The sequence below is a fragment of the Emiliania huxleyi genome (genome assembly GCF_000372725.1).
Source record: "Emiliania huxleyi CCMP1516 unplaced genomic scaffold EMIHUscaffold_63, whole genome shotgun sequence".
Classification (NCBI taxonomy): domain Eukaryota; phylum Haptophyta; order Isochrysidales; family Noelaerhabdaceae; genus Emiliania; species Emiliania huxleyi.
Window position 1 is genome coordinate 103,634 of NW_005197273.1, and position 13,043 is coordinate 116,676.

The 13,043-nt window shown below is 66.2% G+C and overlaps 1 protein-coding gene across 1 annotated transcript; it reads right to left on the bottom strand.

Annotated features, from left to right (window-relative positions):
• Positions 1–9,734: 9,734 nt before the first annotated feature.
• EMIHUDRAFT_104852 (hypothetical protein) lies at positions 9,735–12,569 on the bottom strand (the record flags this gene model as incomplete). Its single annotated transcript, XM_005763446.1, has 7 exons — positions 9,735–9,857; positions 9,998–10,168; positions 10,284–10,411; positions 10,581–10,609; positions 10,684–10,829; positions 10,980–11,337; positions 12,316–12,569. The coding sequence occupies 7 exons, from the start codon at positions 12,567–12,569 to the stop codon at positions 9,735–9,737; spliced, it is 1,209 nt and encodes a 402-aa protein (XP_005763503.1).
• Between the last annotated feature and the right edge of the window lie 474 nt (positions 12,570–13,043).

The window sequence follows — 13,043 nt, forward strand, 5'->3', positions numbered from 1 at the left end:
TGTTGTGCGAGGGAGGTTGGAGGCTGGCAAAATTCTTATAGATCAACACTTTCGATAGACCGAAAGTAAGATCGTTCGGTGCAGAAACGCCGGCCATGCCCATGTAACGCACTTGTGCTCGCTTTTTTTGATTTTTTGGTTTAGAAGTGTCTCCAAGTCTTCTGGACCCATCGATGGCCGTCGCCTCGACGCCGCTCGTCGCGGCACCATCGTGCCCGGCCTGGGCGAAGCGTCGTCGCGGGTTCCCGCCGCAGTTCGACGGCAAGCCGTGCGAGCCTGCCGAGGAGGAGGACATGTGGCTGTGCAGAGCCGACGGCCGCGCGCGCAGCACCGCCGACCTGAAGCGCCTGGCGACCGCCGCTCGGGTGCGAGCGAAACGAGCAGGAGATGCAGCCGCCGCGAACACGCGCGATCGGCAGGCGCGCGACCACAGCGCCGCCGGCAGCGTGAGCAGCACGACCGGCGCGCAGCGCCGGCGGTCGCCAAGACCGTGCGCCCACAACGCGGCCAGTGCGGCTGCCCGGCGCACGCGGTGTGCGGCATGTGCGTCGACCAGGGCAAGCTCGCCGCGGCCGAGCAGGCGGCCATCGACCTGGAGACGCGCTTCCACGCCTCGACGAACGTCGTCATGGACCTGGAGCGGCCCGAGGACGAGACGGCGGCGCTGCTGCAGCGCTGCGTGCACGTCTCCGACGAGACGAAGCGGCGGCTGCTGGGCGAGTGGAGCGACGAGCGCACGCGCTGCCGCTGCACGCATGCGCCTCGTGCGGCGTGCGCGACCCGTCGCTGACGTACACGCGGGTTGACGTGTCGGCGCTGCCGCGTACTGTGTCTGTGCGCGTAGCCGGCGGCGAAGACGAGACGCGGCACGTGTTTGAGCTCTCGCCCGAGCAGTGCGCTAAGTATCGAGGTTTTAGAAAAGGAGTTGCGGTGTTGATCGCCGCGGGAGCCCTCTTATTTCTGACACACGCCCGTGCGTGCCCGGCGGCCCGGCGGCCCGGCGGCCCGGTTCCACACGTCACGCGAACCGCCTCCGACGTGCCACCACCGACCAGCCGGACGCCGCCGTGCTTCCATGATCTACCCGCTCGCCGCACCGCTCTGCCTCACCATCGCCGGCGCTTTTATTGCCGCCGGTACACTCTCGGAGACGGCCGCTCCCTTTGCCTTCACGTGGGGCGTGCCGCTGTCTTTCGCCGGGCTCATGGTCGTCATGTGGTCTGGCGATGGCTTGTCCTACCTGATGCTGCTCGCGAGCGCGCTCAGCATTGCCCGCAGCGGTTGCAGCACGGCGGCGCCACCGCCCGATGCCTTCGCGGCGGCTGCGTGCGACGCTGTGCTGGGCTTGCCGCCGCTGGCGCTGCCGCTGCTCTCGGTCGTGCCGCCGGCGACCCTGGTTGCGCGCTTCGGCCCGGACGACCCGTGCTTGACCGCGTGGCTGGCGAGCACTCTGGTGTCTCTCGTTCCGGCGCTGCCGCCCGACGTGCAGGCGCTGGCGTGGCAGCCGGGCGTCGTCTCGTCCGCGCTAATCTTCTTCAACGCGTACTGCATGCTGCGCACGCGCCGCGCCAAGACCGCCGAAGCGATTCCGCAGAGCAAGAAGGTTTCGTAGGCCGCAATCGTGTCGGGACGTCGCCTTTTGGTTCTCCGTTGGACCTGATATTTGACACAGTCGTCAGTATTGGGATCGTGTGAGCCGCGACCGCCGCCACCCACGACCGCCGCCACGACACGGTGCGGTGACATACTGTACGACTACCAACGGCGGCTGTCCCAGTGGTGTCGACTGTGTGCATCTAAACTCGGTGTCGCGAGCGCCGCACCGCTCTGCCCGCTCTCTGACTCTGTCTGACTGTCTCTCCTCACACCTCAATCCTCTCTCCGGCCGGACCCGGAGGACACGCCGCCCCCCGCGGCCCCGCCCCGGCGCTTGGGCGGCGTCGCGCCCACTTTGTCATTGTGGTTGTCTGCGTGTCTATCTCCGTCTCAGTGTGGAGACGTTTACCTTTACCTTTTTTCACATGAGACATGTGGGTTGTGGCCCGCCCCGCGCCCTGGCGCGCGCGAAAAAGAGTGGCGAAAAAAAAACATGCTCGAAACTAACCGACACGAACAGTACACGCGTTCGTTCGCGAGCGAGGAGCGACACGTGTGGGCTCTCTGGGCCCAAGCCCCAACGCGATACACACTGCGTCGCCACTGCGTCGCCCGCCCTTCGCCGGTCTGCGCACCCACCGTCTAGCGTCGTAACGCTCGTCACTTGATGTAGCGGTACAGGAACTTGCGGTGGAAGTCGTTGCGCACGGTGTCGTTGATGAACCGGCGCGCCTCCTTCTTCGGCTCGCGCGCCTGCGGCCAGGTACGGTACGGTGAGGTGCATTGCGGTGCGGTGCGGCGAGGTGAGGTGCGGTGCGGTGAGGTACACTTCTGCACACACACGAGGGTGGTGGGGCAAGGGCCGGGCGACACTCGCGTCTCCACGTCTTAAAGACAGGAGCCGCACGGCATTTAAAGTGCTAGAGGAAGAGGGGGAGGGGGGGAGCGAGTGGGGAGGTGCGAGGAGGCGTGGGGAGGTGGCGTGTGCGTGCGTGTGCGTTCGTGCGTGTGGGTGCGTGCGTGCGGTGGTGGTGGTGGTCTGTGTGTGGGGGGGGGAGGGTGGGGGGTGGGTGGGTGGGTGGGGGCGGGGGCGGGGCGGTGGCGGCGGCAGCGGCGGCACCTGTCAGCGGCGCGGGCGCGTGCTTGTCGTCCGCGTCGTCAGGGTCGATGATGAGCGCGTCGTCGTCCTCGTCGCCGAGGTCGGGCGGCGGCGGGGGCGGCTTGAGTGCCGGCGCGCCGCTCGCCTTGCCGATCGCCTTGAGGTGCTCCGCCTCGCGCTCTTCGAGCTCGGCGCGCAGGTCCTTGCCGCGCAGCTCCGCCTGCGTGCCCTGCCCGTGCTCCCTGTGGCGCGGCGGCGCGGCGGGAGGGCGTCACGCGCGCGGCGCGGATGCCATCCGCGCTCTCCACCCACCCACAACCCTCTCCTGGCCCGACCCTGCGAGGCCCGTGCGCGCGCACCGTCGCTTGACCGTCAGCTGGCCGGCGAGGTCGTGCACGTGCACGCGCGAGACGCCAGCAACGTAGCGGCCGCCGCCCTGCTCCTTGCCGCCGATAGCCGCGTGGAAGGTGGGGCGGTGCGCGGTCGTCATCGGAGCGAGGCGAGACGGCGAACGCCCAGCCAGAAACGAGAAAACGTGCACTTTGTACGCCTCGTGTGCGATGTGTCTCGCCGCTTTCTAAAATTCTTTTGCGACGCAGCACCGCGATCTACCTCACCCACATGCCCAGCGAGGCGTCTTCCTCGCTCAAGTGGATCCACTGCAAGTTCTCCATGCAGCTCAGCCCGGCCCACCTCGCCGACGTGCGAGCTGGCATCGGCGAGCAGCTCGGGAACTCGATGCTCCGGCGCGAGACGCTCTGCGGCTGTCCCTGCCGGCCACCCCTGACCGGCGCGGGTGCTGGCTGCAGGTACAACACGTCTCTGGGCGGGGTGGCGCTGATGTTTGACCGGCTGGCCATCAAGAGCGACCTCGCCGTCATCTCCTCCGATGCGCCCGTTGTGTTTGTGCCCATCGAGGCGCCGGCTCCAATGCCTCTGCCACCCTGTGGCCGCTCCTTCTCTCAGACCCCGAGACGGGTGGCCCTCGGGTGGCAGGTGCGGCTGCTCGTCTTTGCGCCCGAGGTCGGCCAGCGGATGGAGGCGACCGTCCTCCGCCACGGCGCGCGCAGCTAGATGGCAAGAGATGGCAAGAGATGGCAAGAGATGGCAGGCGACACCCGAGCGCCGGCCATGGCCAAATCACCTTGGACACCACACATCAGCTGCTGCCCGAGTGCCGGCAATGGCCTCGCCGCCTTGGACACCGCCGGCCATGGCCAGATCACCTTAAGCACCGCGCGTCGCCCGGCTGGGTGGCGGAAGAGGGGCGAGTACCCTGCAGCGTGTCGCGCGCTGTCGCACCCGCGCGGCGCGGCGCCAGAGAGATGGGGAGACATGGGGAGACATGGGGAGACATGGGGAGAGATGCACGCCCGCGGCGCCAGGGGAGGACCAGAAGATGACGAGTCAGAGGCGGCGCTGGGGGGACCCGCGCCGCCGGGTGATGACTCTGAGGCATTTGTCTGATGGCAGCCACGCTCGCGTGTGGGGCGGTGGCAGTCCGGGCGCGTGTACCTAGCCCTCCCCTCCCCGCTCTCGCGCAGGCTCTGACCACCTCGCGCTGCTCGCCCACGGACTCGTCAATGTGACTATACCGCACCGCACCGCCGCAGCAGACGCTGCGGCGGGCGACGCCCCGGCAGGCGGCAGCGGGGAGGACGGCGGCGGCGGCGGGGGCGGCGGGGGCGGGGGCGGATCGAACGGGTTCGCGGATGGCGCAATGCCCGCCGTGGGTGAGAGCGTTCCCTTTGATGTCCGAGCGTTGCACGTCAGCGACGGTCTGCTCACAGTTCTGGGTGAGCTGTCGTGATGGCCGCTCGCCGCTCGCGAACCAAACTTTTTTTCATGCGGGGTGAACACTTCTACACCTCACAATCCATAAGCTTAAGCATAGGACGCCTAGCTGGCCGCGACACTCATTGCCTCGCCCCGGGGAGCACGGTCGGAACGGGGCGCATAGTCGCCGTTTCTGTATCGAAAAGGCTAGTTCCATTTCACTCTGACACGCTAATCTTGAAAACGTCCAACGGAGCTCCGTGTTGCTCCCAGCGCCCTCCCCCGCGCTTCCTGCGGCCCTAGCCGATGGTACTAGCATGGGAGGTCATCTGGCTACCGCGAGAGCGACCCAACTCGTCGACATCGTCCGATGATGGTGCCTCAAAGTCAGCCTTCGGAGGCTATCGTGGGGTCGAGCCGGCAGTAGCCGTGACATGTGGTTCCACCACCCCTCGTAGGCTTTGCCTCTGACCGCCACCGTTCCCAGACTGCCTAATGGGATGGAAAGGAAGGCTCGGCGAGCGTATAGAAGCGTGCTCGACCTCGTCGTGGCAACCTGTACGGCAGCGCTGGTAGGCGCGATGAGCGTCGTGCCACCTGACCCGAGACGGGTCGCAGGCGTCGTACCGAGCGCATCGAGACCGTGTCATGATGTGATCTGCACGGGTGAGTCACGTCGGCGTCAAAGGAGCGACGTGCGACCTGTCAGAGCTTGATCTCCGATCTCAGCGGCGTCGAGTCGTCTCTGGCGCGCGACAAAGGTACATACCCAGGACGCGCAGAGGCAGCTGCGACCCAGCCGAGTGGACGGCGTCACACCGCGCCACCTGCTGTGTGACGCCGTCTACTCGGCGGGGTCGCAGCTGCCTCTGGAAGGCACCGAGATGTACCTTTTTCGCGCAATGGTCAAAATCAAGGTTTTGTAACGCGAGCTGTGCCACAGTGGAACTAGCCAAAGTCCGAGCAGATATTTCTTTTCTGAACGCGTAGAAGATTCACGTCGAACAAACCTATCCAACAATTACGGAAGAGATAATTTAACTTCCACCAACAAATAAATACATGTAAACTTCCACCGACGAAAAAACAAATCCGGTGACGCCGACAGCGTGTCAGCATTGCAACGATCGCCTACGGGGCTCCGGCCTACGTGGTCGCCACCGTGTGCCAACCCTTTCCACCACGCCTTGTCTCACCTAACACCTCGCTGTCAGCCACGCTTCGCCCTGCCTCCCAGCCTCACATCACCCGGTCGCCACGAATCGCCCTGCCTCGCAAGCCTCACTTCACCCTGTCTCGCAGGTCCCGCTCGTCACCTTCGACGGAACTCCCGGTACCACCTTCACCTTCAACGAGCTGAACGATCCCGTCATGGGCGGGCAGTCGACTGGCACCTGGAAGGTTGAGAACGGCATCGGCGTGATGAACGGCGTCGTCGCCGACGTGCCGTCCCTCAAGGCTCCCGGCTTCATCAAGGCGGCGGCGGACGGCAGCTTCCCCAACGCCAGCTCGCTCCAAGGCTCGCTCCAAGACGCCGGAGTACAAGGGCTTTCGCGTGACGGTTGCGGCCGGTGCGCTCTCCCCCTCCTTCGCCTGCGCCGGAGGCGGCAACCTCCCTCTCTCGCGCGGCTGCTACAAGGCCAAGTTTTCCGTGCCGGGCGGCGACGGCTGGCAGCGCGTCGTGCTGCCGCTCTCGTCGTTCAGCGACGCGGTCGCGCGCGAGCTCCGCGAGGCGCAGCTCGCGACGGAGCGCGGGAGGCGGCGCAACGAGACGCACCGCGCCGAGGAGGCCGAGGGCCTCGTCCAGCTCTCGCACCTGCGCGGCTGGATGGACGAGGCCGCGCCGCGCTCAGCCCGCTGATGCCGCGGCCGATGCCGAGCGCGGCGAGCCCCGACACCGAGGCGCACCGCCGCAACTTTCTCCCGCGCTGGGCGCCGCGCGTCGGAAACCAGGAGTAATTCCAACCGCGAGCTGGCGGCCGACGAGGCGCTCCACCGCCAGCGCGTCGCCGAGCTCGCCGAGCAGCGGCGCGTGCTGCAGGCCGCCGAGTTCGACGGCGGGTGCTGGCCGCGCCAGCGCCTTTTCGTGTAACTCACTACTCTAAGTCACCTCACGTACTTCCGAAGCCGAGCACGCCATCCCTCATCGCGATCGTGCAGCGCCCATGGGCGCCGCCGGCAACCTCGAAGGCGGGCCGCCCGGCGGGCTGCGCGCGGGCGCGCCGCGCCATGTGGCAGGCGTCAGAGAGGAGGAACTCGGCCGCCGACGGACGCTCGAACGACGAGTTGCGGCGGTAGACGAAGGCGGGGCGCACGGCGCGGAGCGCGCGGAATTTGGCCTCGGCCTGCTCGGCGGTGACGTCCGCGAGGATCTCGACGACGCGCGACATGTTGGTCCGCGCCGCGTGGTGCGAGACGAAGTAGGCGATCTCGCAGTAGTCGAGCCACCGCACGTGCGGCAGGTCGCGCACAAAATCTTGCTCCACCGGCGGCCGTTGCGGGCTGTTCGCCGTGTAGAGCACGTACAGCGGTATGCAGCCGCCCGCGCCGCCGAGCGCCACCGTCTCCATCACCTTCGCCGTGTTGCCCGGGTCGCCCTGCGCAATGATGCAGAAGCGGCTGCGCGATGCGGCCTCCAGGTACTGCTCGCGCCCGGCGCTGCGCGCGGTGTCGCGGCGGATGGCGGCGGCCTCGGCCTTGTAGTCGACGACCCGGTACCGCAGACAGTCGTCGCGCAGCTTGGCGGCCGCGTGCTGCGTCGTCTGGCGCCATGTTCCCAGGCACGATGGCTGGTCGCCCACGACGTTGCCCTCGCTGTCCCTGTACTCCTTCCCTCGGGCATTGATCGCCTTGGACCGCGTGGCGGTGTGCACGTGCGAGGCGTCGGGCGGGGCCGCGCACGCGTCGTTGCAGAAGGTGTGGTAAACGTGCTTGTCGGGATGGGTCGCGGGTGCGCCCCTCGGCTTCCGGAGGTCGGGGTGGTCGCAGATCTCGTAGGCGCCGACAGTGCAGTTGATCCCAAAGCTCTGGGTCCACGCCCTCGGATTCGCGTAGAGCTGCTGCCAGATGAGATAGCGAAGCGGCATCAGGTAGAGCTTCGGCACGTGACCGCCGAGGAAGACGACCTGGTTGCGCTCCGCCCACGGCAGCGGCTTCGGCACGCGGCCGGAGAGCAGCCACTGCGGCTGCGCGACCGCAAACGGCGCGACGAGCGTGGGCTCGTCGCGGTAGGCGCTCGATCCCGGCCCCGTGAGGAGGATCTGATCGCGCATCCAGATCGTGTCCGCCTTCGGCCGCGTGTGCTGCAAGCAGCCCTGGATGTACTGGAGCGACACGAGCTTCGGCGGCACGGGCCGTGTGGACGACTCGTTCGGGTAGAGCGTGCGGTTCTCGGCGAGGTAGGTGAGCTCTCGTCTCAGCGTGAACTCCTTCCGCGCAACGCACAGCTGCGAGTAGTTGGCGGCGACATAGACGAGGTCGGCGTCTGCGATGCTCGCCGCCGTCCACGCCGCCGGCCGCCGGGCGTACGCACGCTGCAGCTTGAGCTCCGTCGAGAACGGATCGCGCTCCCAGTGTGCGCCAGCGCCCCGCGCGTTCCAGAAATCGGGATTCGCGGCGTGTACGAAGGCCTCGTGGGTGTAGACCTTGCACGGCTCGAGCGCAGCGAGAAGCGTGTGGCGCATCGAGCTTGTTTGGTTCCGATGCCGCACGCGATCCGTCGTGACCCGACCAGCCACAAAATCGGCGAGGATCTTGGATAACTTTGGATCGCAGCGGGCATTCCTGGCAGGCTTTTGTCAAATTCTTTTATTCCGTGCCCAGGGAATTTTGTTGTAAAATTCTTTTATTCTCTTTGCATAGACAGTTTTGTTGTAAAATTCTTTTATTCTCTTTGCATAGACAGGCGAGCGAGCCCAGCCGCAGCGCGGCTAGCAGCCCACACCCGAAGCTACCGTGACCGCGCGCGTGGATGGATATTAAGCGCGCGAGGAAACACACTCAAACGCACGTCGGAAGTACCACGCACATAAAGAAGACGCCTGCCTCACTCTCGGATTCTCGGGGACACCTCACCCAAACAAAAGAGACTCAACAACACAGACACATCGTAGCTCCCTCGCCCGTTCGCCGTTTGCACCGGTATCAGAGCAGCGGTGGTGTGCCGGTGTAGAACTGTACAGAGAGGTTTGGCGCTCGCGCGGCCACTTCAGACCGCGACGCGCTTGACGCTTACTCGAGTACAGCGGTGACCAGCCCCGCCTCCTGCCGCGGGATGGCGTAGGGTTCTGAGGGCCGGATTTTTTAAAGACCTTTTAAGAAATGAGGAGATTTTTGGGGGCTGAAATTGCCATTTGAGAGATTGCAGGCACGGGAGGTCCCAGACTTTTAAGACCGTTTAAGAAAATCGGCCTCCCACCGGCCATGCGTCGCTGGGTTCCGCGCCGTTTTCTCCAATACTGCCGTTATTAGGCACAAAACCGCCTCTGAAGACACATCTGTAAGCCATACTCGCATAGGGGGCGCGTGCTAGCTGACTGTAGCCAGCTTCCCGGCGACCCGGCCTCCGGCGTCTACCGGGAGCCTCCCCGGACCATCGACCTCGGGAGCTCTCCCGCACCGTTTAAGCGTTTAAGACCGTTTAAGGAATCGGCGGCCCAGCAGCTCTTAAAACCTGCCATGGCAGGTTTTAAGCCGTTTAAGCCGCAGGCGCCCCAGGGCCCACCCTCTTAAGCCTAGGGGTACCCTAAGGTCGCACCCCGGGCTCTCAGGTACGGCTTTATTTTGTGAGCTTAGCCTTCGATGTTATGAAACAAACGCAAGGCGGACATGGCATATCGCTCTCGGGGGCCCACAGACATCCCGCACACCCGCCGCCCCCCGCGCGCGCCCACCCCGGCCGGGAGAAAGGGGAGTGACAGTTTGGGACGGCAACAGAACGAGTATGTTGAGTCCTGGCTCAACAACGCAGATAAAGGACTTGGGTGGTCCGGCCCACAAGTCCGGCTCATGCGCCCCGACTGACCGATCTACCGCACTGAACACTTTCGCCCCCTCGCTCCCAACCCATCCACCCCGCCCCGGGCCGCGCCGCGCGATCTCGGGCAATCTCTTATTTTGTTATTTCAGACGATCGCCACGCCAGGCCAAACAGGTGTGCGTGCGTACCCTCTCTCTCTCTCCGTGAGTGCCTCACTTTCTCCACTTTTCGTTGTGTCGCCCCCTCTACGTCACACGCAAACGGCAGCCTACCTCAGTGCGCGCATCACTTGAGGCGGCGCCGCGAGCGCTGCTCGGGCGCGGCGCCTCCCGCTGAGAGCTGCTGCGCCTGCGCCTGCGCCAAAGAGGCGACGCCGCCAGCCGCGGCGGCGAGAGAGGGCCGGTGCACCTGCGGCGTCGGTACGTCTCGGGTCAATCTCGGGTCAATCTCGGGTCAATCTCGGGTCAACCTCGGGTCACTCTCGGGTCACTCTCACTCTCCGGTGAAACTCAGGTGTCGCTTCGCGGGAGGGGTTCCGGCCGGCGCACCTGCGGCTGCGGCGGTGCCGCGGGGCTTGCTGGCAGCGGAGGGGGGCGGCTTGAGTCGGCGGCCGCCTCGCGCTCGCACTTTGCGCAGCGGCACTCGAAGCCATAGTCGCGCAGCTCGGCACGGCGCTTCGCGAGCGGGAGCGACACGTCGACGTACGAGTTGAGCAGCTCCTGCTCACAGCTGCAGGTGTGAAGAGACGCCGTCCACACTTCCAGGAGCACGTACAAACGAAGAAATCGGCGGCGGCGCCTCGCCGGCGGCGGCGTCGACGGTCAGCGAGGCCACCACGCGGTTGTCGTGCTCATCGTCGCCCGCCGGCTTGAGCAGTGTCACGTTGGGCTCGCAAGAGTGGTTGAGCAGCGCTTGGCCCGTGTAGAGCCCGACGCCCTCACAGTGCGTCCGGTAGCGCGAGCCTGTTCACAGCTGCAGCCGTGAAGAGACGCCGTTCACAGCATCGCAGTGCGTCCGGTAGCGCGAGCCTGTTCACAGCTGCAGCCGTGAAGAGACGCCGTTCACAGCATCGCAGTGCGTCCGGTAGCGCGAGCCTGTTCACAGCTGCAGCCGTGAAGAGACGCCGTTCACAGCATCGCAGTGCGTCCGGTAGCGCGAGCCTGTTCACAGCTGCAGCCGTGAAGAGACGCCGTTCACAGCATCGCAGTGCGTCCGGTAGCGCGAGCCTGTTCACAGCTGCAGCCGTGAAGAGACGCCGTTCACAGCATCGCAGTGCGTCCGGTAGCGCGAGCCGAGCGACTCAAGCAGCGGGCGGGTCACGGCCTCCGCCGCCGCCCGCGCCTCGCCGTCGGGCATCGCATCCACCGCGAGGAAGTACTCCTGTTCACAGCTGCAGGTGTGAAGAGACGCCGTTCACAGCATCGCATCCACTGAGAGGAAGTACTCCTGTTCACAGCTGCAGGTGTGAAGAGACGCCGTTCACAGCATCGCATCCACTGAGAGGAAGTACTCCTCGACGGGCGACGCCACCGCCAATGAGCAATTGCGGCGCTCGAACGAGCCGACGATCCGAGAGTAGAGCGCGGCGCTCGCAAACATGCACGAGGAGGCGGCGGCGGCGGCGGAGGAGGAGGACGAGGAGGCGGCGGGCGTGTGCGGCGCGAGGACGGCGCAGAGCAGCAGCCACGACTGCGTGAGAAGCTTGCGAAGCGTCTCGCGGAACGCGGCCGCGTCGGCGCCTGGCGGCGGCGGTACTGCGTCCTCCCACGCAGGGCCGGGGTACGGCGCCATGGCGGCGTCGGGCGAGTCGCCGGCCGCGAGGCGGCGGAGCACAGCGGCGGCAGACTTTGCGGCGAGCAGAAAGATTGGGTTGGTGGCGCGGGCGTGCCTAAGAGAGGGCGGGGGTACCAGAGGTATACGAGAGGTAGGAAACCGAACCGCAAAGAACCGCAAAGAACCGAGCAGGCGAGGGGGGAGGCGGGGCGGCGCGGGAAGGGGTATCGGGCTGCTCGATCTCCGCTCGATCTCCGTGCAGCGTCGACTCACGAGTCTAGCAGAACGAGTCTAGCAGTTCTGGTCGGTGGCGACGGGCGTGCCGTTGGAAACGCTCGAGCGGAGAGACCGCCTCGTCCAGCAGGGGTGTCTCTCCATCCTCGTCCCCGTCGCCGCCGCCGCCGCCGCCATCACCACCACCGGTGCTGCTGCCACCACCGCTGCTGCCGCCGCCGCCGCCGCCGCTAAACCCGACTGAAGCGAGAGCTGACTCGAGCTGGCCCTGGTCGCGCCTCTGCTCCGCCTATCGGACGTGTCGCGGTCGCGGACGTGTCGTCGACGTGTCGTGGACGTGGTGGCGCCGTTGGGCGTGCGGCCGTGCGAGAGCACCAAATCTTGACGAACTCTGGGCGACATCTCGGCTATCTCTCGGCCGTCGCCTCGCCGCCCGCGGTGCTGTCGCCGCCGCCGCCGCCGCGCTTGCCGAGGCCGCCGCGACGGCTGCAGCTTCCGGGCTGTGCAGCAGGGCCGGGGCAGAGCAGGCAGTGGTGCTCCTACTGAGTCCAGCGGACCACAGCTGAGTGCGTCTCCTCTCGAGTGCCGGTGTGACTACACAGACCCGTATTCAGCTTTCTAGCGTGCTGCTCCTGCATCTCAGCCTCAGCGCACGCCCTCGAGCAAAACTTGAGCCCGCAGCCCCCCGGGCAGGGAACCGGCTCGCGCAGCTGGCGCACGCCGGCCACCTCTGGCAGCCTACCCACTCGTCGCGCAGGTGTCGTGGCCGCACCGGCTCAGAGACACGTCCCGGGGCTGTCTCGGGAGGTTTCTCGGGGTTTTTCTCGGAGGTGTCTCGGAGGCGTCTCGGAAGGCTCACCGGAGCGCCCGCAAATCGGTGCGCGGGAGCAGTGCGCAGAGCTGCCGCTCGAGCGGGCCGAGGAAGGCGCAGCACCGCTCGCACGTCTCGACGCGGGCACGGCCCGGCTCAGCCATCGCGACGAGTGGGCGCTCTCGGAAGAGCACCGTGCCGCGTGGCAGCGGCCGCGTCGCAAAAAGGCCCTCGCCGCGGCCGGCGCCGGCGGAGCGCACTTCGATGCCTTCGCTGACGTCAAAGGCGCGGTCGAAGGACATGCTGGAAGGGAACGGGTGAAGAGGAATGCGTGGATACGTGGCTAAAGCGCTGGGTTCCGGCTGTTTGGGGGTAGGGGTGAGTCTTTGTGTGTGCCTTTCGGGGCCCAGAGATAAAACTTCTGATGCCATGCGTGACCTAGTAGTGTCCCCAGCTATGGGCGTGTCCATGTTGGAGCCAGGTGTGGTGTGGACGCGAGAATAGCTCCGCCGTTCAGCGAGAGAATGAGAGGTCCTCAACTCAGCAGAGGTCCTCACAGCAGAGGTCCTCACAAGAGCAGAGGTCCTCTGTCACAGCAGCCGAGGTCCGAGCACCGCCATTGGAGGGACACACTTTCTCACGCATGCTCGGTCGCACTGCCAACCTCGACACGAGCGCACCGTAGCCACTTGCATTCTCTTTACTGTAACGAGGCGTTGGCTGAGAAAATAAGAAGTTTGCGTCCGATGCACCTCCAACAAGCGTTAAGTGTGCCT